Source organism: Festucalex cinctus, chromosome 8, assembly GCF_051991245.1.
Source record: "Festucalex cinctus isolate MCC-2025b chromosome 8, RoL_Fcin_1.0, whole genome shotgun sequence".
Classification (NCBI taxonomy): domain Eukaryota; kingdom Metazoa; phylum Chordata; class Actinopteri; order Syngnathiformes; family Syngnathidae; genus Festucalex; species Festucalex cinctus.
Window position 1 is genome coordinate 15,546,644 of NC_135418.1, and position 25,226 is coordinate 15,571,869.

A 25,226-nucleotide genomic window follows, 5' to 3' on the forward strand; every position below is an offset into this window, starting at 1 on the left:
AACAGCTAAAAAAGAAACCGAAGCTAACTTCGCTAGCTCTGCTGTACTGACGTCATTGGCAAGCGCGAAGGCGCTTCAATCTATTCTTTTTTTTCTTTTTTACCCTTAAAGTATCATGCTTTTATATTTTAGGTTTATTTACGTGTTTCCAATTTTAGTCCATAAATTTTGTCATTTTGAACAATTGTAAACGGACAATTTCAAGACAATCCTGCAGCGTGACGTCATGTGCAGGCGACCGCGATACAATCTGGCAGTCCGATCACATCTGGTACCGACACCGGACAAAAACGATTTAATGAATGACAATTTACACCATGAAAGTAGTGATCGACGTACTGTTTCAACCAATAACATACCTTAAGCTTCCACTTCCACTTTGCCCTCCAACAAACTCCATTTTTTTTTTTTTTTTTTTTTTTTTTTTTTTTAGCTAGTGGCTCCAAATGGCTGGTTTCAGTGAGTCGCGGTAATGTAGTGTCCTACTCGGGACGTTTTGTGACACTTGACATATTTCCCATACCTTTTAATGAAAACACTCGCCGAAAATCCAGCTCTCTACATTCAATTGTTATGGGAGGCTTGCCCTCCGGGAGGCGCAGCAGGAGCTAAGCAGTGACGTCAGCTGGAAGGGTCTATAGTTTTTAGTTTTGTTGTTGTTGTTTTTTTATGTTAAGTATATGTGCACAAGATATAATAACAGTAAACACCATGGTAAAATGAAAAAAAAAGCATACCCTAACATACCCCTAACATACCCTACATACTTAACAAGTGATGCGTTAAAGCCGAGTTAAAAGAAAAAGCAGGCGAGTCACAAAGTCAAACATGCAAATTTGTCGCCAATAGACCCACACATCCCATAACAAATTAATGTCCCGAATAGGACACCACATTACCGCGACTCATTGAAACCATTCGTTTGGAGCCGCTAACTACAAAAAAATGTAGTTTGTTGGAGGGAAAAGTAGAAGTGGAAGTTTAAGGTATGTTGTTTTTGGTTGAAACAGTACGTCGATCACCTACTTTCATGGTGTAAATTGTCATTCATTAAATCGTTTGTGTCCGGATATAGGTACTCGTCTTATCGAAGTCTTCAAGCTAGCTTAGCTTGCTAGCTGCTAACAAACAGACTGCAAAGACAAAGTAGTAATCGTGCTAAATTGTTAACGTTTTGTTCAAAATTACTTGAATACTTATGCAAAAAAAGTATGATTGAAAAAGTAGCTGATATAAAATGATCTGAGCATATCCTCGTACTTTTTGTGTTTGCGAAGCAGTTGCGTCGTAGGTTCACGCTAGCCATCGTGCTTGTCTTTCACTCCTCACTGTCTTCCAACTGGTTTAGAATCACTGTCGGCAGCCGAAAGAGTGATCTCATCTCTATTGATACATTAGAGCATCCATAGGCAGCGCACAAGTTCACCATAGCGTTTTTCACTGATTTATCAACTGTTTGACCTATTTTCTCGGTCACGCTGATTGTTTTCAAGTTCACTCGCCCTGCCCTCCACCGCAAGGGGCGCACTTAAACGTGACGTCACACTGGAAGGGTCTGTAAGAGCAACGTCATCTGAAGATGTTTTTCTATTCGCTTCTGCTAGATGACGCCACTTCTGTGCGACACACTTTCAAACGTCCTTCGATATACCTAAAATCACATTTAAAATCAACCTCAAGGGCTCTTGTTAAATTACTAAAGATGAAAATGAAAATCATGTTTGCTATATAATTTTATAAACATTAAAATGTAGTTTCAATTAGTTTTTTTTTTTTTTTAAAGCATTTACCCGTGTTCATTTGTTAGTTATTTCGTTAACTAAAACAGCCTTTTATTGCGATTCATCCGCTTTTGCAACAGTCACGTTTGAGATGGAAGTCAAAACAAAAGCACAAAGCATGTGGTTGTTTTTTAAAGTTCTTTTTATTGTTTGCTCATTTTCATCCCATCCCCGACGCCATCCAATCGTTCAGATGAATGGGATGTTACTTTCTCACAGTGGAAAAACGCTGATTTAACCTTCCTTGGCAGCAGATATACAATCTAGTATCAACTGTACAAGCAACACATCTGAAAAACCTGCCAAGTTACACTCTCGTGTTGAACCTCATCATATAAAACTAGACTTTTGTGTTTTTGCTACACTTGTAAACATAAAAAAAAACAATAATCCATCTCGTCATTCATTAAACAGTAAATAGTTCGTTATCACCTTTATTACAAGATATTAGGCCACTGTACAAATAAGAGTGAATGATACAGTACAGTAAACTGCTGCTTGAGGTTGGTCATTCAAAGCTGTTTCACGAGGTGCTTCAAGAATACACGCAAGTTTCAGAAGTTCTGCTGCTGGGCATGCATGATTTTCACTTTGCCATGCATGAGTTGGTATTTTAAGTGTTAGCCCTAAAAAAATAAAACAACAACAAACAACAACCTTTAGGTGTCAATGTAAAAGCACAAAAAAGAACAACTTGTCCGGTGCAGCACAGTAGATACTTCATGAGGTTTGGCACACACACACACACACACACGATGATGCACAATGCAATATAAATAGTTTATCAATAGGGTGTGTACGGTCATATCAACCTATCCAGGTGAAAGCCCTGGAAGCGCACACGCATTGGTGGGAGGAACAGCATAAATAAATAAGGAACGTCAGCTGCAAAATGTAACAAACAAAAAAAACAGGCAACATCGAGAATTAAATTGGTTGGGGAATCCTCAACATACAAAAACAACAAACATCAGGTGTCACTGAAAAACACATCGTTTCCCCCCAAAACAATGAGAAATAGATACCAAACTTGTGCAAGAAAATGTATTCCCTATGTACAAACTTATAGACTGATATATCATTTTGACAGTTATAGCAGAAATGTGTGCTTTTGTTGCTATTTAATATTCATTTCTGCATCCTCTCCCTGATTTTTCTCCTTCACCCATTGAAACCTCCACCCCTCCATCATTCTCCAGCTATTAGATTTATGGCAAACCCCTTCTTGTAGGGGGTGTGTGGTGGTGGTGGTGGTGGGGGTCCACCTGGGGGTCTCTTTTGCTGCCAGTGCTGCCTTGGAGAGGAGGGTGTGTGGAAGTGCTGCTTGCTGCCACATGAAACAAAGTGCTTATATACAATGTCTTTGGATTAAAACAGGTAAATATCATTTTAAAAAAAAAATCAAGTGTCTTTATGGGGGATGGTAGGTCTAAGCATCCGCCGTGGTCTTCTCTGTTCCATTTTTCAGTGCATCGTCATCGCCAGCCTCATCCTCGATCACAACTGCGGATGACAGGAGGGGGAGTGTTAATAAAGATCGTTTAGTGTCTGTCTGACAAGTTAAATGCCAAACAAAATCTCAATAATCATGTGAATGCGTGAGGCAGCAAATGCAAACAAATTATGTACTGTCTCCCATGCAGTCCCAATATACAACATGCATGTTGTGGTTGTGCACCACATCAAGTGCGCATGTGTGTGCGTGACAGCACAATGCACAAATCCACACATTGGGATTCACCATCAAGAATGCAGCACACAAGAGATTTTTTTTCGTCAATTAAATCTGATTTGTCATAAAGCGTTCATCCAAGAATGGGGCCACTGTGCATTTTAAAGCATTGCGCATAATACTTGTGTTGCATCGCCAATAGCAGATTTTTAAAAACACGCTGCAATGATCTTAGGTGGGGGGGGGGCACACACATCGAGGCGACAGTGTCGCAGTCAACACAACACTCAAGTCATGTCATTCAATCAAATAACGTACCCCGTTTGCTCCGGCCTATTTGTCCCAGCTTGGGCGGACGTTTATTCTGCGAGCCGTTGAAGAAGTTGTTGGTGTCTTGAAGGCGACAGGTGAAGGAAAGGTGTCCCTCGTCGCCCTCATTTCCATAATGACTCATTTTCTCCTCGTTGAAAGGCAACACTTCCGACATTTCCAGATGAGCAAAAACCGAGGCGCACTAAACGTGAAGCTCCTGGTTGAAAGCGTGGTGGGGTGGGAACGTCGTCTCCAATAAACAAAAGGAGGGAACAAGAAGGGAAAATAAAACGACGCAGACACGATCGAGCCCTTTGTTGTTTACCCACAACACGTGTGTGTGTCTCAGCAATTAAGACACTGTGGAAATGCCCTCAAATCATCCAGTCGTGCAGCTTGGGCAACATTATTGAGATTCCTTATTCTTTTTTTCCCACCCAACCCGTCGGTTAGACTAAAAAACTAAAGAAGAAGAAGAAGCGTGTTGGTTTGGTGATGAGAGTAGTGGTGGTTGCGCCCACTGCACGGAGTCGCTGGCACGGAAAATGTGAGGGAGAGATGCAAATAGAGGAGCGATGCAAAACGCGGATCCCGGGGAGACCTGGCGAGGGAGCTGTTTGATTGGGGGGTGGGGGTGGCGGGGGGACTCTCTTGTGCATGAAAACAAAACAAAACAAAACAAAAAAACGCCGTAAACACAGAAGACTCACAAGCTTCCAGTTCCAACTCACTAGGATGTGAACTAAGAAAGGATGGCGCTGTTTGGGGAAAATCCAGTTGACACGCTCCCACTCCACGAGGCAGAGATGTCAAAACTGAAGATAAAACAAAACGCAGTTGCGCTTTCTCACCCGTAGATGGCAGTGTTTCCCCTCAGTTGTGGTTGTGTCAAGACTCGTCGTCTCCCAATTTGAATACGAATGCCCACCCCCGCAGGTGAAGCTAGAGGGCAGCCATCTTACGTTGCCACTCTTACTGGCAACTTCAATGCGTTTTTTTTTAAAATGCTTTATTTATAACAAGGTACATAAACAGTAAAAGTTACTGTATAACAATATACATGAACAATATAAACACAAATACCAAATAAAACATGAGTGTGCAGTGCACCTATATAATACAAGGTATGAAAACAAAATATCTCTAAAAGCTCTAAAAAGTAAAGTCATTCAAATAAAATTCAAACAATATCATTCAATGGTTTTTTTTAACGAAAACACTTATTCTTATTCTGAGGTAAATTGATTTACCTCAGAATCCCTCTGTATTAAGTCAGGGGTGCCCCTCAAAAGAACAAACTTCACTGTTTGCTGTTTGCAACAACCATTTAAAATGTATTACTACAGAGGTTCTATTTACAATATATTTACAGATTGCATAGTCAAAAAGTGTACAGCTACAAGGAAAGCAGTATGAAGCAGAAGTATGACGAAATAATTTTATTACTTCTTATAGAGAATTCAGAACATCTGGGCATTTCTGATATTTCCACAATGAAACATAGTGCAAACGCTTGTTTTACATGGTGAAAGAGGGCGTATTGTATTGCTTTTGCTTGTGACTAGCATACAAACCAGGCAGATTGTTAATGTAATCAAACATTTCATCACATTTTGAAATCAAAATAATCCTCATGAATCAAATTACAATGATCCAAAGTCCAATTAATGCTTTTCAATGGACAGAGAATGTCATTTCACAGTGTAACACCACCATTTTAAACTTGGAATTGTCGATCCCCTTTTGGAAATGAAAACTGTGCTTAGTGATGACCATTTACGATATGCTTTCTCTTATTTTATTTATTTATTTAAAAAAAAAAGAATCCATAACCATAGTTTGAAACCGTGATGTGATACCCTACTTTGAAAACTGAGGTCACAACTTTGGATAGTTGATTTTTTTTAACCAATAAATACATTATAATTGTGCCCCTTCTATAAAACCCGACTTTGAAACCCTAACCCTAATTTAAAACCTTCCTTTGAAATCCTAACCCAGTTTACAATCCCACTTTTGAACCTCTCACCACCCTCATTTGCAACGCTATTTTGAAAAGTGGTCACACTTTTGACAGTTGAATTTCTTTAATTTGACCACCAAAAACGTTTAATAACGATTAGTAAAATCACGATGTATGCCGCCATAAACGTTAAATGATGTCAACACTGTTTTTTGTTGTTTTTTTTGTTTGTTTTTTATCAGAGGGCAGTTCACCGTCTAAGTGCACCGTGAACTGCCTGGTCAATGAGTTGTGGAATCGAAAACACACACTACCTATGGCAAGCAGATGGCAGTATTGTATCTCTTTTCAATGGGCTCAATGTGTATGAGATTACAATGAAACATGACGAAATCTGATGAAGTCTGATGAAATAGAACATTTTCAAGGATGACGTAAATGATCAAAGCCTTTGTCATATTAAAGTTTATTTTTTGATAACGTGTGGCATTAAAAGAGTTGAACAATACTTTTATAGCCACTGTTATCCTGTAAATTGTGACGCTGTTTTGAAACCCACTTTTAATCAATGATTTTGATGGGCCCTTATTGCCATAAAAAATTGGCATTGAGTTTCTCACCTGCTTCACACTCATTGTATTCTTTGTTGTCATGGGTACATATTAGACGAGAGACGTGAGATGCAATATAATATTGACAAGCAGGATTCATTGTTACCCACCACGAAAAGAGAGGAGTTAAAGAATATTTATTGTGTTGAAGCTATGCTGAGACAATGTAAATCATGCACGCACGCGCACAAATGCATTCATTCGCTCAAGGTCAACTGACTAGACTGCATCCAGTTGTCATTTGCATAATGATCAAGCAGCCTCATGTTGGTGTTATCCTAGACAGAATGTTTGCTTTTAGACATCTGTGGGAACCATCTGTGTTCATCATATGAATTAATACTGCCAAGTCATTTCCCACACACTGCCCTCTCCGGAATAGATATTCAAATTATGGACACAAATATTGAGACACAGCTCTTAATCAATGCATTTATTTACATATAGCAGTGATGAGACCTGCAAAGACAATCTGTGCAATTTTGTTGATCAACATTGCTGCCAAATACTGTCGTTAACATTTAATGAGTTGAGTTGAGAAAATGCATGCATGGACACAAAGTTTGAGGCTTAATGACCCCACCGAACTACAAATGGATTTCTGCTACCTTGAACGACACTGTCTATTACCTTGTGTAATGAAGCTAATCTGAAGTAACATGACCTTGCTCTTACGCAATAGCTACAGAATATGACTGTACATTTGCTACAGTGCACTAGAAGCTGAGATGGGCTAATCTCTTAGAAACGCTACAGTAGATCCTTGCTTCCAGGCTATGCATTACGTACACACTTTTTTTTTTTTTTTTTTTTTGCAGCATGTACCACTCTTGTTCATAATTGATTTAATTATAATTAAATAATCAACTTAATATGTTAAATGTACAGTATATCCGCTGGTGTTGGGCCAAAACCCTGTACGTCCAAAATCGTCACTTTTCAGGAGACCCCAAAAACGGCATGTTTGTTCAACCATTAACATTACATCATCAAAGAGTGCAAGCCATTTTCAACAGTTTCGATTGGTCAATAATTTGTTAACATAACACCCACATGTGCAGACTAACCAACAGTATATATTTAAAAAAAAAAAGAAAAGAAAAATATTACATTATATATTATATATATATATATATATATATACAATATTATATATATATTTTTGGACCTCTGACTCCAAGAGACCCGTTGCAGACCACTGACCTGTATCAGGGCCGGCCCTACATGATTTGGTACCCTAGGCGAAAATGTATATGGTAGCCCCCCCCAATCCCATAAAAAAAAAAAACACAAAAAAAAATTATAGATATATTATATTTAATAGCACACCACACAATAAATACCAAATTCCACAAACAAATAAAAATAAGAAAAATAACATAAGTACAATGCAATGCAACTTTTTATTGCAATTTTTGCAAAATGACAGTATTTAAAACCTCAAAATGTTTTCACTATGTACATTAATAATTGTGTAAGATACAAAAAATAGTAAATGTATCAATATACAAACTTTGATATATCGTAAAACTTTGGCAATAAGGTGATTCACAGATAATGTGAATAGTGTGCAAAAAAACTTCACTAAATAACTTAGGAACATAACGGCAAATACTTAAAATAGTGCACGCCGGGACCTCCTTGCAGCAAAGGCATCAATTGGTGCGTCAAAGGATAGCTGCCTGGATACTTCTTGATTGATGCTGATAAGTGCCACTCTAGTTAGCCGTTCTTGTGACATGGTAGACCTTAAATAGTTTTTTATTAGTTTAAGCTTGGAAAAGCATCTCTCAGCTGATGCTACAGTCACTGGTATGGTAGCGGCCACTCTGAGTGCTACCCACATGTTGGGATAGATTTCTCTAAGTTTTTTCTCCTCTAGAAAAACTAAAAGTTCCATGGTTGACATATTGGATTTTGGCCAGGTAAGAAATGACTGCATCTCTGCTAAGAGTTTTTTTATTTTTTTTATTTTTTTTATTAGAGTACATATTGCACAAATAAGTAGACCCCGAGAAAAAGGCTTGTTAATTCCAGGCCTAGCAGACATGTTGCTACCCATAACAGTCATGGAGCTCATAGAAAATACTAGATGTCGTCGTTTTTGTTGTGGGTTGCTTTTTTTGTTTTTGTTTTTTTGCATTAGTTAATTTGATTAAATTGAAGATTTTGTAATCTATGCATCCTATTACAACCTTACTTTCATGTTGTGAGTCAAGTGCGTATTCTACAGAAAACATTTTGTCAATATTTTGGAAATTGTTCTTATGTTTATTGAGATATTGAACATCCATCCATCCATCCATTTTCTTGACCGCTTATTCCTCACAAGGGTCGCGGGGAGATATTGAACAAAATATTTACATTTTTCAAAGGTGGTATACTCATATATGCTGAGCACTGTACATGATGCAGCAATAGCTGATATAACTGAAATAGTCACCTGGATCTAGAAGATCGAGCTTTGTGTCACTCAAAGTACTGCTGATTGGTGCTTGACTGGCTGTTGCTTCAGCTGTACATTAAACAAAATACATCACTTCAAATTATTTTGGTGTTAAAGCAGGGAAAACAAATCCATTTGCATTATGATAGAATACAATGTCAGAAATTATGGCTGTTTGTATTAAATGCACCATCCATGCACTTACATTCAATAGCCTTTGGTGAAGATGACACTGAAGGATTGTTTACCACAGCTTCTGCAGGTGCTTGTTGTGGCTGCAAATATTTTCTCAGTGCATCTAGTTTAAAAAAAAAATGCATTTACTATATAGATTTTTACATTAAACCAGCACATAATTCTTATTTTCAATAAATTAATAAATTAATGTGGTTATGTGAAACAATGACTTGTGCAAATCCATTTGCAGGTATCTGGACTTACTGGCTGTTTTAGTTTAAACTCAGCAAGCGTTGCCCCACTCTTGTGTGCAAAGTAGCTACTAGCATGGATGTAATGGTGCAGTAAACAAGTTACAAGCAAGCTAAGAAGCTAACGCTATTTTCGTGTTTATTTTCTAAACAATGATGATTGACTGACATACATACCTCTACCCTGGGCCCGTTTTTCCTCCTCCTCCTTTCGCCGCTTTCTTAATGCAGCACTTGAAGGCTTGGACCTTTTCATTGTTGTCGATGTCAATGTATAAACAACACAAGTGTGGCAACCATCTATCTATCTTTCTAAAGTGCTGCCACTACACTCTGAGATGATATACGACCCCTCCCCCTACCTTTCATTCATTGTAAGCGGCAGCAGCGGGTCAGGTTCAGGGCGCCAGGACAGCAGGTCGTGAACTTACAGTCATTTATTTGAAATAGAAGTAATAAAAAAAAAAAAAGGAACTCAATAAAATATATTTGCTATATAACATTTTATGCTAGAAAACACGAGAGGGGGGGACGGCTTTTTGTGTTTGTGTTTTTTAAATTGTATTTTTTTTCCTTTCTGCAATTTGGCGCCCCCTCCACAAGATGGCGCCCTAGGCGACCGCTTAGCTCGCCTGTAGCCTGGGCCGGCCCTGACCTGTATATATATGACTGGATACTGTATAGGTTATACAGTAGTCTGGTCGCGACATGGGAGTAACAAGATGGCCACCCATTGACTTCAATGGCACTGGCATGTATGGGCTATCGGCTATCCAGTCGTATATACAGGTCAGTGGTCTGCAACAAGTCACTTGGAGTTCAGAGGTCAAAAAAAAAAAAAAAAAAAGACTGAAAAACAGATGTTGGTTCACTGTTTTTTGGAATATTTTTTTTTTCTGTTTTTCTGAATAATATTCCCACCCTGTTTTGTGAGTATTTTTTTGTTTTGTTTTTTGGATTTTTTTTTAAGACAGAAAAAAATACAGTAAAACAGAAAAAAATATTCAGAAAAACCCCCCCAAAAAAACTCCCCAATAAAATTAGAAAAAGTTTTTTTTTTTTTTTTTTTTTTTTTTTACAAGTGAATGCAATACGCATCCGTAGGAACATGTTCAAAATATACTTGCCAAAAGAAAAACCTGTTGGGAAACATCCTGGTGAACGTTTGCGAACTTGAACATACTCTGACGTGAAATCATCATTGTCAAGCATTCACAAACGTTTGCCCTTCCGGACAATTTTGCAATTTTGTGGTTACAGTCTGCAGAAGTGGATCACAATACTGAAGGAGGATTTTAATATTTTGCATGTCACTGCAAAATCCACTAGTTAATATCCTATTTACACCATCAATATTTTTCCTAGTATGATGTACAAACATACAGCAAAGATAATCAACTTCGGCCTCCACAACAAGACTTACACTTGACCTGCATTCACCTTAGATCGTTGTTATGGCAACACATTTGCACTATGGACTGAGGATCAACAGTCTATGTCCCCATCCAGGTTAATCTATCCTATGTGTCCTTCATGAGCATAAATCATCCATCACCACTGACTACTGTACAGCTTTGCAATGATAATAGTCCATAATCAGCCTTGTGGCAAATCAGCATCATCCACACATCTCCCCCCTCTTGTCCCACATCCAGCATTAGTTGAATAATTTATGCTGTACCCAGGAGAGATGGCTTTGCGTGACCTCCGGCTCCCAGAGTCACACATTAATCTGACCTTAAAGTCACAAAACTTCAACAAATATTGTCATGATTTATTAAAAAAAAAAAAAGCGTGCCTCACTGTTAGCTGTGTATGATGTTAGTATATGGCAAGCATACCAACAATGCAACAGTGCATGTACTGTAATTACACTTAAAATCTGCTGAATGCAGAAATTTAATTTTGAATCATTACTGCCACCTGTGGTTGAAAAATAAAACGGCACAGGGTTTTGCCTCTGAAAACTCTGGGCTGAGCTTGCACTCATAATAAGCAGTCAGCCACAGCAGGTGGTGTCTGCTGCCAACTGCTGGAGACCACAAGCAACTGCAGTTTTGCTCTTGCCAACTTTGTAAATATAGTTACAGTACCAGTCACAATAAAGTTACAGGCACCAAGTAACAACATCTTAAAGATCAGGCCTTTTTTTAAAATAGCTCACTGATAATTGGGCTTGGTGAAGCATGTAATGGCTCATATTCATCTTTTAATCTTAAAAAAAATAAAAATAAAAATAAAAAAAAAAGAAAAAAAAAAAAGACTCCAGTATCCAACAAAAATACATGAATAGAGGTTGCTGTTCCAATATTTTGGAGTAAACCGTATGTGGTAGTGATGAAAAGGTAAACACTTGCATATATTTATAGTAGGGGTGTCAAAATAAGTGTCAATTTTGAGTTCTTTTAACATCCATCCATTTTCTTGACCGCTTATTCTTCACATGGAGGTGCTGGAGCCTATCTCAGCTGGCTCTGGGCAGCAGGCGGGGGGACACCCTGGACTGGTCGCCAGCCAATCGCAGGGCACACATGAAGAATCAATTATGAACAACATAAAAGTGTAAAAAATGTTAAACAGAAACATGGCTGCATTTTGATAAAGTAATTTCATAATAATTCATAACACTGAGGTAAAATTAATAAGATGCACTGTACTAAAAAAACAAAAACAAAAAAACGAGTGCGATATTGAATTGTGTTGGTCATTTTTCTGCCACTAGATGGCATAATTGCTTCTGTAAGACGGTGACAGCTGCGTGCATTTTTCTTTTCATATTAAGAGCTAATTTTTAACTTGAAGGAACTTGTGAAATTCTGCACATTTTTATAATTGTAAAATACAACATCACCCCAGTCTCCACAAATATATGCATTATTATTACATTTATTACTGCTAAATTATGACGTGGACGTGTTTGCTGTGTTGCGACTGGAATTCCCTCAGTGCAAATTTTCCAAGTAAGGGGCGGTCATTAATCGTGCGTTACAAAAATAGTGGCGTTAAGAATAATATGAAAACTTGGGAAAAAAAAACTATTTTATTGTACATTTAGAACAGATATAAAATTTGTTATTAATCGTGAGTTAACTATTGAAGTCATGCAATTACTTACGATTAAGTTTAATTACCTGACACCCCTTAATTAATAGATGAAAAATGTTGCAGATATTTATCTGTTAAATCATTGGTCCTAATTATTCTAAAAAAAAAAAATCATGATCAGTGTCTTCACATTGCTGAATTTCATTACAAAGTTAATTTGAGAAAATACTATTTCACATGCGTGTATCAAAATGGCAGCCCTTTGCATTAACCAGTGCCCAAGAAGAAGCTCTCAGTTTCAAAAGGTTGGTGACCCCATCATTTGTTTGACCTTGACTGGACATTGGCCTGTTTGGAGGGGACGGTTTGGTTTCAAGCCAAAAACAACAACAACACCAATGCTCATGGATTGTTGACATCCCAGCAGGTGATTGGCTGAAGTTGACCCTCTCCCCATTCCCACGTGCCACTGTTTCATTCACATTTAAAACCTGGCCTCTAACCTCCATACATCAATTCGACTCGCTCGCTCTGTCTGACTCAAGAAGCTTAAAAATGGACCAAGTCAAACACACGGGGGAGCTGATGCACGCTGAGGGTATGGACTCGAGAGGTTTGACCGAGGAAACGGTGAAAAAGCTGATCAACCACTCGCAGGAGGCAAAGAAGCAAGCGTACTGCCCTTACAGCAAATTCAGAGTCGGAGCAGCTCTCTTGACTGTTGACAACTGCTTGTTTACAGGTAGTGTACTTCATTAAAGCCAATTCTGGATAGTAATCAAATTGATTGTTGTTTATATTTATTTGTCTGTTATTTTTGGGCAATAGTTTGGTATAATTTGAGGGAATTCTCAATGTTACATAACCATATCGGCAGCAAAGCCATATGATTTGGAAAACAATCAGCAATAAGGGGTAATAAACAGGAAAAATGTGAAAATAAAAAAGGCATGCTTACAGACAACTTTAATTAATAAATAACCAGACACTCATGGGTGGGTTTTCCAGGGAACATGTCAAGGTAGGGGGAGGTCATAGAATAGAACAGAACATTGAGTAATTTGGGTCCCCCCCGTTTTACTGTTATTATGAGATAATGTGGCTCCCTCTGACTAGCAAGTAACCCATTAACAATAATACACTGGAAAAGAATTGAATTTAGTTAATTTGATGATTGTACATAAATAAAATGTGTTAAACTAATGTATTTATGTGATTGTTTTTTTAGGAAAAGCGGGGAAATCATTTTACTGCATTTTAATCACGTGCGATCACAAATTTAGCTGTTTATTAATAATATTACTATGATCATTATTATTACGGCAGGGTAGCAATTAATCAAAATGATGTGGAAGAGCGGAGAGTGCAAAGGCTGTTTGATTCGTCATGGTACCAAATGTTTTTTCTTAGGGGTAAATTTGAGGTAACAAGTGTATTTGTTTAGATGGTTATGGACAATGGGCCACGATACTACTATGATAATCCACATTTACTGCATGTATTGTAATGTACACTGCAAAAAATGGACTTAAAAACAAGAAACTAAGTAATGAAATTATATTTTAAGAAAAAGGGAAATCACAGTTGTCTTAAAACTTGTGTACTATCGACACTTATAGTTATGCTCTTTCTAATTTTAAGATAAACTTAATCGTAACCAGAAATGATAATGTAATAATAGGTTACACATTACTAAAGAAATTTTTTTTAAATCAATTGAATTTCTCTAATAGTTTCGTTTAAAATTGATTTGTGGTCTGTCATTTTTACAACCTAATTAACCTAAAATGAATCTTAATCTAAAGTTTAGAAAAAGCTTTACAACAAATCTATTAACTCTCTTGGACACTTAACTCTCTGAGAAGTATCATATAACTCCATCTCTTCCTGACACTCTGGGGGCTTTACAGCATTACGACTATCAAGATTGATAGTCAGTATGTTTTTTTTTTGTTTTTTTTTAGATAAAAACAAGTGAAAATGGCACAGAAGGAAGCTCATTTGTGTGCAGATTAATTTCCACTCATTACAGTGACTTGTCAGCTCATCAAGTTTTTTTTTTTTTTTTTATTATTTTATGATTCATGACTGCTAGACCATTGAAATACGTTTTGGGAAGAGAACATAATAGCCACAAGTGCAGACCACGATGGGTGCCATGTCCACATTTAAATCAATGACAGTGTGCATAGCAATTAGTGCAATTTTTTTTGTGCTAATTAAAATAGAAGTCGAACATGAATATGAGGAGGGTTCAAGTTGATGTTGGTGTGCAACATATATTATAATACCAAGTTACCAACGATGTATTTGGTAAATGAAGCAAGATGTTTTTGTTTTTTATTTTGGAAATGCGAAGATAATATTTATCTTGATTAGGTTGTACTTTTTGCGGTCTACGATTCAAACACGATCACCAACACCGATCACTATACATGTCTCCCACGCAGGATGCAACGTGGAGAATGCATGCAACAACCTGGGAATATGTGCTGAGAGGAATGTCATTTCGAAAGCAGTGTCTGAGGGCTACACTTCATTCAAGGCCATTGCAATTGCCAGGTAGGATCAACAATGACTACTAACTGGGGGCGGGAAGAACTCATCCATGATCGCACAAGAATGCAGCATCACCGTTGCTTTGTTTAAAAGCACGACTGAGTTCACAGGGTTCAGTGTGTGACCTCGCCAAAGACAGAGAGTTGACAAACAAGTGAGGTTATAACAGACTCACCTCAGCCTGGGCCGATGTCAACGTGAACTTGATGTTTTCTTGTATGATTGTTTCTTCTTTTATCTGTTTGTGTAGTGACATGACTGACCAGTTTATCTCTCCATGCGGTGGCTGCAGGCAGTTTATAAGAGAGGTAGGGAACAAAATCTGATTGTGCCTATCAAAACTGAGCATTTTTTTTTTTTTTGGCGCCATATAGCGTATGAAACAGATCATGTACTTAATTTTTGTTGTAGGGGGTGCATGATAACGTAAACAGCACATATAACATCACTTAGATGTATTACATCATTTGTATCTCAGTTCGGGCTCAGCTGGGACGTTTACCTGTCAAAGCCTGATGGGTCGTACATGAAGATGAGTGTCAACCAGCTGCTGCCAGTCTCATTCGGGCCTGAAGACCTGGACATGACAAAAGTACTGGACATCTCCAATGAGTACTGAAAATGTAATTTACTGTAACTTAAACTCCCCTTACCACAATTAATAAAAACACTGAATCACGTACTGTATATTAAAACATTTATTAGTTCAATGGAAAATAAAATGACATATCAAAGCAATACGCACATACTTTAATAAATACACTTTTCAAACATTTAAACTCTTAAAGTTGTCAAATGCCATAAAAGACTATTATTATTTTTTCAGCAGCAAACCATTTTATCATATGATTTAAAAAGACGATGGTGAAACTACAGGTTGTCAGTGCAAGCTCACTAAATGCTTATTCATGGTAGATGACCACCATAGTTCATGCATTTAAAATAAAGTAAAAGATTGACTGGTTTTAAGGTTCAAGCTTCAAAATGTCAACTACAGTTTAATTATTTCTATATGCTGTCTGCCTCTCGTTCACTCATGAACAGGTGTCATGCAGATCTGATTTTGAATTTGCCTTCAAACATGTTTAACCACAGGCTGTTAACAAACGGTTAAGCATGTGATGGCCATCACACATCACATCTGGCGGTACACGGCAAGTCGTTTGTTCATTTATTTAATATCATACTTGTGTGCTGAATTGCATGTACTAGTACACACTTTGTCCTTATTAGTATAACAATTGAGCGCACCAGTAGAATGACTGTCCTACGACAGTAGTCTTTTTTTTTTCTTTTTCTTTTTTCCTACTATTGTGTTCTACTGAAGTGATTCTCAAAGCGTGGTACATGGGGAAACTCTAGTGGTGCGGGAGGATCACTGAATTAAATATTAAAACTGTGCATAATGTTAGTGTCTTAAATGTTTTTTAATCTAGTAATCAATTTGTTAAGTACAGTTATTTATTTTCCCATGGGGAAGTCAACCTTATTAAACATTTCTTGACAATAATAAATGATATGTGACCTCACTAGTATAAACATGACATTCTGATTAATATTACATTTGTGGAATATGAGTTATAAAGCAAAATCAAAACATTTTTATCCATCTCAGGGGGCGGCCATTTTGCCACTTGCTGTCGACTGAAGATGACATCACAGTTGCTCAGGGCTCAGGCAACGACCAATCACAGCTCATCAATTTATGAAGCCGAGTTATGGTTGGTTGTTACCCGAGACCCTGAGCAACGGTGATGTCATTTTCCCTCGACAGCAAATGACAAAATGGCTGCCTTCTGATCTTGATAACTGCTGTATCTGCTGCTTAACTCATATTCCACCAGAATACCGTATTTAGACTAGTGGGGCAGCATAGAAAATATTTTGTCCAGATTTTTTGGGGGGTGTAGACTTCCTCTTTTTGTGTTCTAACTGTGCATAATCTTACAATAATATTGAATATAATATTTAGGAATAAAAGCCAGATTATTATTATTTTTTTTACAAGCCTACAATGCTAATGCATTTTACTGCAGGTCAATATGGTGGTACTAGAGAGCAAAGTATTTTTTAATGTGATAGGTGGTCAAAAAAGTTAATTTAGAACCCTGCTATGATATGGTACCACTTTATGACATTTTTGCACACAAGTAGAACTAAGGACACACTAGTGAAAGCTAGATGTTAAATGGTATAATTTTAGATGAGTAACATGTAGCTGTTCTGCTAGTGTCCCCTAGTCATTCTACTAGTGCGCTCATCTTACTAGTGAGGACAAAGAGTGCACTAGTCTGATAGGGAATAAATGCTCATACCATAGTAGTAAAAGGTTTACTCAGTGTAGTACTTTGTGATTGGATAATTCAGTTATTGTGTCTAGTGCACCCCCTCCCCCTTTCCCAAAACAAAACATAACAAAACAAAACATACAGGTCTTCATTGAGCTACTAAAAATAGAAGCATCACAAATTCTGGAAACCTACAAACGATCACCGCGCCAGCTCTGGAGCAGCACAAAGAAACATTTTAAATAATAATTCCACAAACAACAGAACTTAAAAAGAAAACAAGAGCACAAAGGGTGAGCACTACCTTGGTGACGCCGGCCTCAGCTCTCCGTGGGGATGCTATCAGCGGCATGGAGGGAGGGCCAGGAAGGCACGTGCCATCTTGGCAGAGTACCCTCCATTAACCTTTCCATCCACAGTCCCAGGCGGTCAAGCTTGTGGTGCACCTCTATACTCGTGGCCCTACTGGAGCCTCTCTTGGACCTAACCCCATCCTCTCTAGAATGGGATCGGGATCGAGAGTCCGAGCTTGACCGAGACCTGGATCGGGATTTTCTCCTGCTGTCAGAGGAGAATGATGACGCCGAGACTGACGAAGCATCGCTCAGATCGTCCCCAGTGAAGACAGGTCTGAAGTGGCAAAAGTATTTCTTGTAGCCATTCAGGGCCAATACGTGGCCGGAGTAGTCTGATGAGTCCTCATCCTCGTCGGAATGACTTGCGCTGCGTGACGTGTCTGAGCACGAGTGGAAGAGTGAGGGCATCCAGTGGTGATGCTTGTCAGCGTTGAGGAAGGAGAAGTGGATAGTCTGAGTCCTGTGGTGGCAGAAAGTTTCAAATGGGCAATTAAACACATTCAACGCTTACACTTTAATTCCTGAGCAGCACAGGGGGAAAAAAAACCCCAAACAAGCAAACACTTACCCAGAGAAAGAAAAGACCTCCTTGGCAAATTTGCGCAACAAGGCGTTCTTAGAGGCATTGGTGAGCACCAGTACAACATTGATGTGGCCCGGCCGCAGCTTGACCAAGTTACTGATGTACGTTATATCAGTCAGCTCTGTAACCTCCACAAAATCCTTCTTGGGGGGGCGGCTGCATGGACCAGGGATAAGAAGAAATTACATGGGTTTTACAGTGAACTACAGGGCATTATTTGGATTGCAAGGAAGAAAAAATTTGCACCAAGCCCTGACCCTTTAAAAAGTATTGCAGATTGGCTGAGTAGAAAACAGACCTTTTGATGAATTTATCTAGCCCTATATGTGTAACCACGGTTACCTTGAGGTAGTAGATCGACTTGATGCATCATCGTCGTTTTGAGGTTGCTCCTTTGGTGTTGGATTCCGGGGTTTGGTCTCACCTGGTTCGCTAAAAAAATAAAAATAAAAATAAATAATCAACAGAATAGAAAAAGGAATACTCCATGTTAACATAAATAGGTCTCCTTTATTCAACTGGTAAACTATCATTAAAAACCTTCATCTCTCACCTGAAGGCCTGAATAATGACTGTTCCGAAGAGTATGAAAAGAGCTGAGAAGATCAATGACAGGATGGGCATCATCTCTCGCCTTGAAAGAAGACACATCACATCTTGATGTTTCCTTCTGCCTCTTTTCTGACTATGAAAAATGTAGTCTCACCAGTTTGAGTAGAGAAGGCCATCGTAAATTTGATGGATGTAATCATAAGCAGCATTCAGCCACTCAATCAGGAACATCTGTAGAGAGAGAATATTTAAAACTGTTAGAACAGTCCAGGAAAACCGCTCCGCACTGTGTGTTGTATCTTACTGGGGCCATCTCATTGTTGAGCTCTGGCAAGGTGGCGTCCGAGGTCAGATAAGTGGGGTCCTTTTGAACAAGCTCCAGATGCTCAAGAAGGCGGTACTTGTCTTCTTCGCTGCCATTCCACCCACCAATCACAGAGAGGTACAACACCTTGCCGGCCGGGCTCCGTCTCTCAAGAATAACCACCTGAAAAGCACACATTTCTGATGAATATTGTGCTGCACTTATTATGAAACGTTTCTCCTCGTTTGTCAGTTTATGTATTAATTAGGGGTGTCAGGTGAGTAAAAATTGTAATCGTAAATTGATCACATGACTTCAAAGGTTAACACAAAATTAATTGCACTAGGGATGCCCCGATCGCGATCACGTGATCGGAAACCAAGTCGCTATCACGTCATTTTCAGCTGAACGGTATTGGGAAAAAATGATCGGGGTTTTCATTTTTGGCGTTTTTCCACCAACAAGCCCAGGAACTTTGAGTTCTGGGTAAAGGGAGTTCTTGGTGGTAAAAGTTCAGCAGGGAATTTATGATTTGTGTTTCCAGAGCGTCTTGCATTTCTCTGTAATTAATCCAAATGACTTTGATTGAGTCCTGCCGATGTAAAAACAACGCCCCCAAATTTGACCAATCAGCCTTGGTCATTGCAGCCCGCCCCCTCAAAGTTCCTGCCTGGCTCAGCAAGACCCTGCTGCTGAGATAGTACTTGGATGCCCCCTGGGGAATTTAATTACCCTGGTAATTGTTGTTGGTGGAAAAACGTGCGAACTGAATTTGACCAAGGTAAACTGAAAAACTGATGCGTTGCTGGAATTACTCCAGTACAGGCTTTCCAAGTAAGGAGTGGTCATTAATTGCATGTTTAAAAAATTAGTGGACTAACTCAAAATTAATCCACCCCTAGTATTAATGTTGTTTACTTTAAACAACATACATTTTCCACACACAAAATAAAATATCTAAGAGTATGTAAAATTCATCCATGTCACTGACCTGGGGGGAGACTACAGCCTGGTTAGGAAGCAGAGCCTGGCAGAGAGGCTGCTGCCGATGCTGGTAAACGTACACGAATCGTAGCACGTCCTTCGTGTTGAATGTGGCAAAGTCCATGAAGGCCTTATTTCGGGGAAGAAAAGCTTGGTCGTCGTTGGTGATCAGTAGCACGCAATACCTGCAAAACAATGGTCTCCTTTCATTCACTTTCCTTAGGTGGGAATTCAAAGTAAAAAAAATATTCTTTACTTCCTGCGTCTGTGAAACTGCTTGACAGGACACAGCTCATCAAACAGCTGCTGGTTGACCAGTCTGGGAACCTGAAGGAACTTGTTGTTGGAGACAAACACATCCATAATCTTCCAATTTAGTCCTCTAGCCTGCAACATAAAACAACAATAAAAGGGGGGGGAGGTGGAGAAGATCATTCGCTACTCAGTACATTTTGTACGATGCCTAAGGAGTATTTGTGAGTTTTGAATCCAACGTGAGTCTGCGTGTGTGGAAAGTACCTGGATGATGTCCACTGGATTTTTGGTGTCCTCTTTAAATAGCAGCATGATGGGGAAATTTGAGTTTAGGTTGAACTGACGCAGGAGCTCAATGTTGTGTGTGTCGCCCTGGTCTACGTAACCAAAATGAACATAGTCTCTGAAGGCAAATGCTGTTAACTGAAGAGCACAAGGAGGAAAGCACTTTAATTTGGATACATTTTCAAACTGGAGGAGAACAAGATTTCAAATAACTGGCGCTGAAGTACTTCTAACACAAGAAGGTGTACTGGAGTATTGCTGCCACAAAAAAAAGGACAAGTTTCTTCTCGTGGTAAACTGGTAACAACTGGTAACAACAAGGTAAACTGAAAAGTTCTCCAAAAGGTCCAGCTGTGGAAAAACGCCTATTGTGTATACAGTCAGCACGCTTAGTATTCATAGTTTTGAGGACTAAATCTGAAAACAAGCCTCACCTTGTACACAATGGGAACGTTGAAGTCTTGGTCAAACAAAAGAACGCTGGGTTTATTTTCAACATGCCAGCTGTCCAGAAATTTCTGGTAGTTGTCATCAGTGATCTGGGGAATAAACACACACCTCAAAATCCTGTAACATATTTGTACCCTTCCCACAATGGATGCATTGAATTTGTGTTTTCTTGGGCTTTATCTACCTGACAAAGACAAAGAAAGAAGTATGGTGCAAAACTGGGAGAATTTTAAAGAACATAAAGTATAGCTGGCATCAAGCCAGAACCTCCAATGTTACAATATGGTAACATTCGTATTTTTGTGCAACCTATACTATCGGTAAACTCCACGCGTATGGCTTTTTTAAAAAAATTTTTTTTTTTTTTTAAACAAACTATTTACCAATCTAAATTGGTGAAAATGGCTTGCTCCCTTTTAAGGATTAGATTTATATTAGTCATATATTTTTAGGTTTAATAATTAGGATTTACAGTATAAACAAAGGATTGACGTGATGTGTTTTCATTTTAGGTGGGTTTAATTCCTCAATCAAAGCTGTGGAAAAAAAAAAGATGAGATAAAGTATGAGTACTATGAAAATCAGGACTCGGGTTCGAGTCCAGGCTCCGGCCTTCCTGGGTGGAGTTTGCATGTTCTCCCCATGCCTGTGTGGGTCTTCTCCGGGTACCCCGGTCTCTTCCCACATTCCAAAAACATGCATGGCAGGTTAATTGGGTGCTCTGAATTGCCCCTAGGTGTGCTTGTGAGTGTGGATGGTTGTTCGTCTCTGCGTGCCCTGCGATTGGCTGGCAACCAGTCCAGGGTGTCCCCCGCTACTGCGCCAGCTCCCCCCGCGACCCTTGTGTGGAATAAGCAGTCAAGAAAATGGATGGATGGATGGAGACTATGAAAATGTATACTTAAGTAAAAAGTGTATTTTGCAAAAATTAATTCTCATTGCCCAATTTGGGAATATTTCCAAAACACCTCGGCTGAATTTCCGACATAATCAGACAGTTATCACCCCTTTGCAATCCGCAGAGGAAGTTCTCTGTATCAGTGTTGTTGTTTTTTACCCTTTCCACCAAATTTTGGGGAAGAAGGTCCTCAATGAACTGTCGCAGGTGTTCTCGAACGATGGCCTGATGGAAGAAGGTCACTCTGCCGTTCACCAGTCCGATGATGGAAGGAGCGCGGTGAGCTCCCAACTGATTGGCCAGACGACGCTCATAACCCAGGTCCACAATGCCGATGCCCACACCTAGTGGAAAAGTGCAATGAAATGCAGCATTAGCTCACACAGGAGTGCCAAATACGGTTTTAATGTGCTGAGTACATTTTTTTTTTCTTACCGCTTGCGAGGGCATTATAATACGTTCTAACTAGCAAGGGTAGGCCGTAATAAATTAATTACCGTCGATGTTACTATGGTTGTTCACATTGCATGGAAAAAAACAGATCGATTTTGCATATGGCCCCCAAAAAATAAACAAAATAAAAATTCTGAACCTGCAGTGTGAACATTTGATTAATCATTGCAACTCAAGTTCATGTTCAACAGCAAAAAAAAATAAATGTTTGTGGCATCAGAATTAGGCTTACCCAGTGGCTCAAGTTCCTGCACAGTTTCCTTCCACACAGGCTCTATGTGGATGCAAGCAAAGCACCAATCAGAGGTCACTTTGATGAGGTACGGCCTCTTGTGGCTGTCTGGAAGGACATCGCTGTTAAACTGAGCGTGATGAAGAAAGTACTTGCTGTCTGCAAAGTCCCTGGACCTGGAGGAGACAGAGATGATATTGACCAGATGGGAAAACGGTCTACAAGACACAAGTACAGTCTATGTACACAATACAAAACTTTAAAAACCAAATTGGAATTAAATTTGATTGATTTTGTGGTTACATTTTTCCAGATAACACAGCCAATAGCACTCAACACAAATAAAGTGAACATTTTCAGCTAATCCATCCGATCAGTATTAGAATCTGCGTGTTAAACTCTGATCAGAGCACCGTGAATAGATATTAAAGAAATGTGGAGATGTATTACCTGGAGAAATGAAAGAAAGACTCATCAAAGTAGAAGTTGTTTTGGAAATGATGCTGTGACTGGCCAAAGGGTTGGTTTTCATCGACCTGCCCATAGCGGTCAAAGTTGGCCCTTCTCTCCTGATTAGACAAAATCTGTGTACAAAATAAGTTGGTTATATACTGCCTTTGTGTAGCATAAAAAAAATATATATATATTTTTTACGTGATACAGGGCAGATGTGTACAATGTATTTGTGCTTTTGTTTTGTTTTTTCCGAGTCATTGTTTTATACATTAGCATGCAAATGTCTTACGCACTAATAGTTATTATTATGAGAATGTCATTCAGTAGAGCACAAATGTGTTTTGTTAGTTAGCAGGCTACTTCTTGGTTCATGGAGCCACATCATGTGGTGGTGCTATTGTTTTTTTTTTTTTTTGTGGGTGGATGCTACCATAGTGATTCAAATGGTGAAAATAAATGGTTTAGTTTTAAGGGAAAAATTTGTACACGTAGTTTGGATTTGAAATACATCTTTTCTGACACCCCTTGTATATGAATGACACAAAGGTCTTGATTTGTAGGGACAGTTGACCAAAAATCAAGAATAAGCAACACAATTTTCCACACACCTCATATGACTTTGTAACCTTGATAAACATATCTTCAGCAATGGGGTCTTTATTCTTATCTGGATGCCTGAGGGGGGGGAAACACATTGGACATGAGAAATCTAGACCAGGTTGAAATGGCTGGTGGAATAACAAGCACAGCTGTCACTTAGTGCCACACAACTAGGGGGTTGCAGATTACTCACCATTCTTTGGCAAGGTTCTTATATGCCTTCTTGACTTCTGCTTGGCTCGCACTCCTGCTGACACCCAGCACTTTATAGGGGTCATATCCAGAGGTTGTTTCCACCAAACGCTCAGTAAAAACTAGCAGAAAGATGGCGAGCGCCAGTGGGCATGGCCCAGGATGTGGGCTGTTTCTCACAGCAGTCATCGCTTGTCACTGTCCGTCTACGCTAACAAGTAATGGTTTTAAAACAAACCTGTCAGGCAATGATACACGTTGATAAGCACTAACATTTAAATCGTTTTTTAGTCGTTCAAGGTAAGGCAGATAGCGACATTCCGGTGTTTTAGAAGGCGGAGGTGTATTTTTCCCGGCTAATGGTGGTGCACGTTAGCAAATTGTCAAGTCATGGCAACGAGCTGAATAAGCTTCCGGTTATCAATTTCATAATAAAATTTATATGGCTAAAAAGAAATTATAAATGTACGTTTATGGAAATACTCAACTGCATATTTAAATTAATTGTGGTATTTTCATTTCTGTATGACCATTCCGAAGTAGAATGGTTTCTGAGATAACCCCTCGCTTTGACCTCACAGGGTGCTGTAATAAAGTCATAAAGTAACAATCAGTACATAAACGTAATACCTCTTATTCGCTCGTTCACGAAATTACTTTGATGGTGAATTCTGAAAAAATATTTAATATGTGGTTTTGATACCCTACCAAAATAACCTTTTCCTCCTGAAATGTTGATGTGACCTGTGGGGGAAGTCAAGTCAAGTGCCAAGTGCCATATCGTTTACATTTAACTGATTTTCCATCCATCCATCCATTTTCTTGACCGCTTATTCCTCACAAGGGTCGCGGGGGCTCCTGGCGCCTATCTCAGCTGGCTCTGGGCAGTAGGCGGGGGACACCCTGGACTGGTTGCCAACCAATCGCAGGGCACACAGAGACGAACAACCATCCACACTTACACGCACAACTAGGGACATTTCGGAGCGCCCAATTAACCTGCCATGCATGTCTTTGGAATATGGGAGGAGACCGGAGTTTAACTGATTTTGATTAATCTTTTTTTTTTCGTTTTTTTTTGTTTTTTTTTTGTATTCTGTGATTTTTATCCCTTTAACTACTAAGAATGTCAATCAGTGGAGATGGACAAGCATACAACCTTCCCTTCTGACAGTTTTCAGTTTCTTTATTCCTTTGCTTCCTCAACCCATTATGATTTATGTTTTGGGGCACGTATAGAGACAAGTTATCTAAGCAACTATTACTTACTCAACAATTTGTATTCATAGCATGATGTTATAGTGGCCAAATATATGTATATCTTTATTGACAGACTCAAGTCCATTAAGAACAAACAAATAATACAACAAAATACAAAAAACACACTAATATAAGAACACACATGTAAAATAGCCCTTAGTTTAAAAAACATACAGTTCATGTAACCAGTATTTCCAGAACAATGAAGTGTATCTAAATAATATAATCAAAAAGTACATAATAAAACAATTAACTATTGTT

General features: G+C 38.8%; 3 protein-coding genes across 5 annotated transcripts; 1 reads left to right on the top strand and 2 right to left on the bottom strand.

The window, feature by feature from the left end:
- Positions 1-2,199: 2,199 nt before the first annotated feature.
- LOC144024388 (calcium/calmodulin-dependent protein kinase II inhibitor 2-like) lies at positions 2,200-4,589 on the bottom strand. The gene is made up of 2 exons (XM_077530633.1): positions 3,772-4,589; positions 2,200-3,284 (listed from the first exon to the last, which is right to left on the bottom strand). Exons 1-2 carry the CDS (start codon positions 3,938-3,940, stop codon positions 3,211-3,213), a joined length of 243 nt encoding a protein of 80 aa, XP_077386759.1. The 5' UTR covers positions 3,941-4,589; the 3' UTR covers positions 2,200-3,210.
- Positions 4,590-12,736: 8,147 nt separating this feature from the next.
- cdab (cytidine deaminase b) lies at positions 12,737-15,497 on the top strand. 3 transcript variants are annotated; one of them, XM_077529540.1, is made up of 4 exons: positions 12,737-13,000; positions 14,709-14,820; positions 15,068-15,125; positions 15,296-15,497. In XM_077529540.1, exons 1-4 carry the CDS (start codon positions 12,814-12,816, stop codon positions 15,434-15,436), a joined length of 498 nt encoding a protein of 165 aa, XP_077385666.1. In that variant the 5' UTR covers positions 12,737-12,813; the 3' UTR covers positions 15,437-15,497. The 3 variants fall into 3 exon arrangements, with proteins under 3 accessions (XP_077385666.1, XP_077385667.1, XP_077385668.1); XM_077529541.1 differs by having other exon boundaries at positions 15,110-15,125; XM_077529542.1 differs by lacking the exon at positions 15,296-15,497 and adding an exon at positions 15,229-15,285.
- A 3-nt stretch (positions 15,498-15,500) lies between these two features.
- LOC144023750 (dnaJ homolog subfamily C member 16-like) lies at positions 15,501-24,560 on the bottom strand. Its single transcript, XM_077529538.1, has 15 exons — positions 23,707-24,560; positions 23,522-23,588; positions 22,908-23,041; positions 22,458-22,633; positions 21,932-22,116; positions 20,859-20,963; positions 20,404-20,562; positions 20,141-20,271; positions 19,892-20,069; positions 18,901-19,083; positions 18,751-18,827; positions 18,598-18,678; positions 18,387-18,476; positions 18,030-18,200; positions 15,501-17,921 (listed from the first exon to the last, which is right to left on the bottom strand). The coding sequence occupies exons 1-15, from the start codon at positions 23,892-23,894 to the stop codon at positions 17,426-17,428; spliced, it is 2,421 nt and encodes an 806-aa protein (XP_077385664.1). The 5' UTR covers positions 23,895-24,560; the 3' UTR covers positions 15,501-17,425.
- Between the last annotated feature and the right edge of the window lie 666 nt (positions 24,561-25,226).

Coding starts and splice junctions, on each gene's coding strand:
- cdab (XM_077529540.1), top strand. CDS start 12,814: ATGGACCAAGTCAAACACACGGGGGAGCTGATGCACGCTGAGGGTATG. Junction 13,001..14,708: donor TGACAACTGCTTGTTTACAG/GTAGTGTACTTC, acceptor TCTCCCACGCAG/GATGCAACGTGGAGAATGCA. Junction 14,821..15,067: donor AAGGCCATTGCAATTGCCAG/GTAGGATCAACA, acceptor CTGTTTGTGTAG/TGACATGACTGACCAGTTTA.
- LOC144023750 (XM_077529538.1), bottom strand. CDS start 23,894: ATGACTGCTGTGAGAAACAGCCCACATCCTGGGCCATGCCCACTGGCG. Junction 20,964..21,931: donor CCCAAAATTTGGTGGAAAGG/GTAAAAAACAAC, acceptor TTTATTCCCCAG/ATCACTGATGACAACTACCA. Junction 20,563..20,858: donor ACGTTCCCATTGTGTACAAG/GTGAGGCTTGTT, acceptor TGTGCTCTTCAG/TTAACAGCATTTGCCTTCAG.
- LOC144024388 (XM_077530633.1), bottom strand. CDS start 3,940: ATGTCGGAAGTGTTGCCTTTCAACGAGGAGAAAATGAGTCATTATGGA. Junction 3,285..3,771: donor AATAGGCCGGAGCAAACGGG/GTACGTTATTTG, acceptor TGTCATCCGCAG/TTGTGATCGAGGATGAGGCT.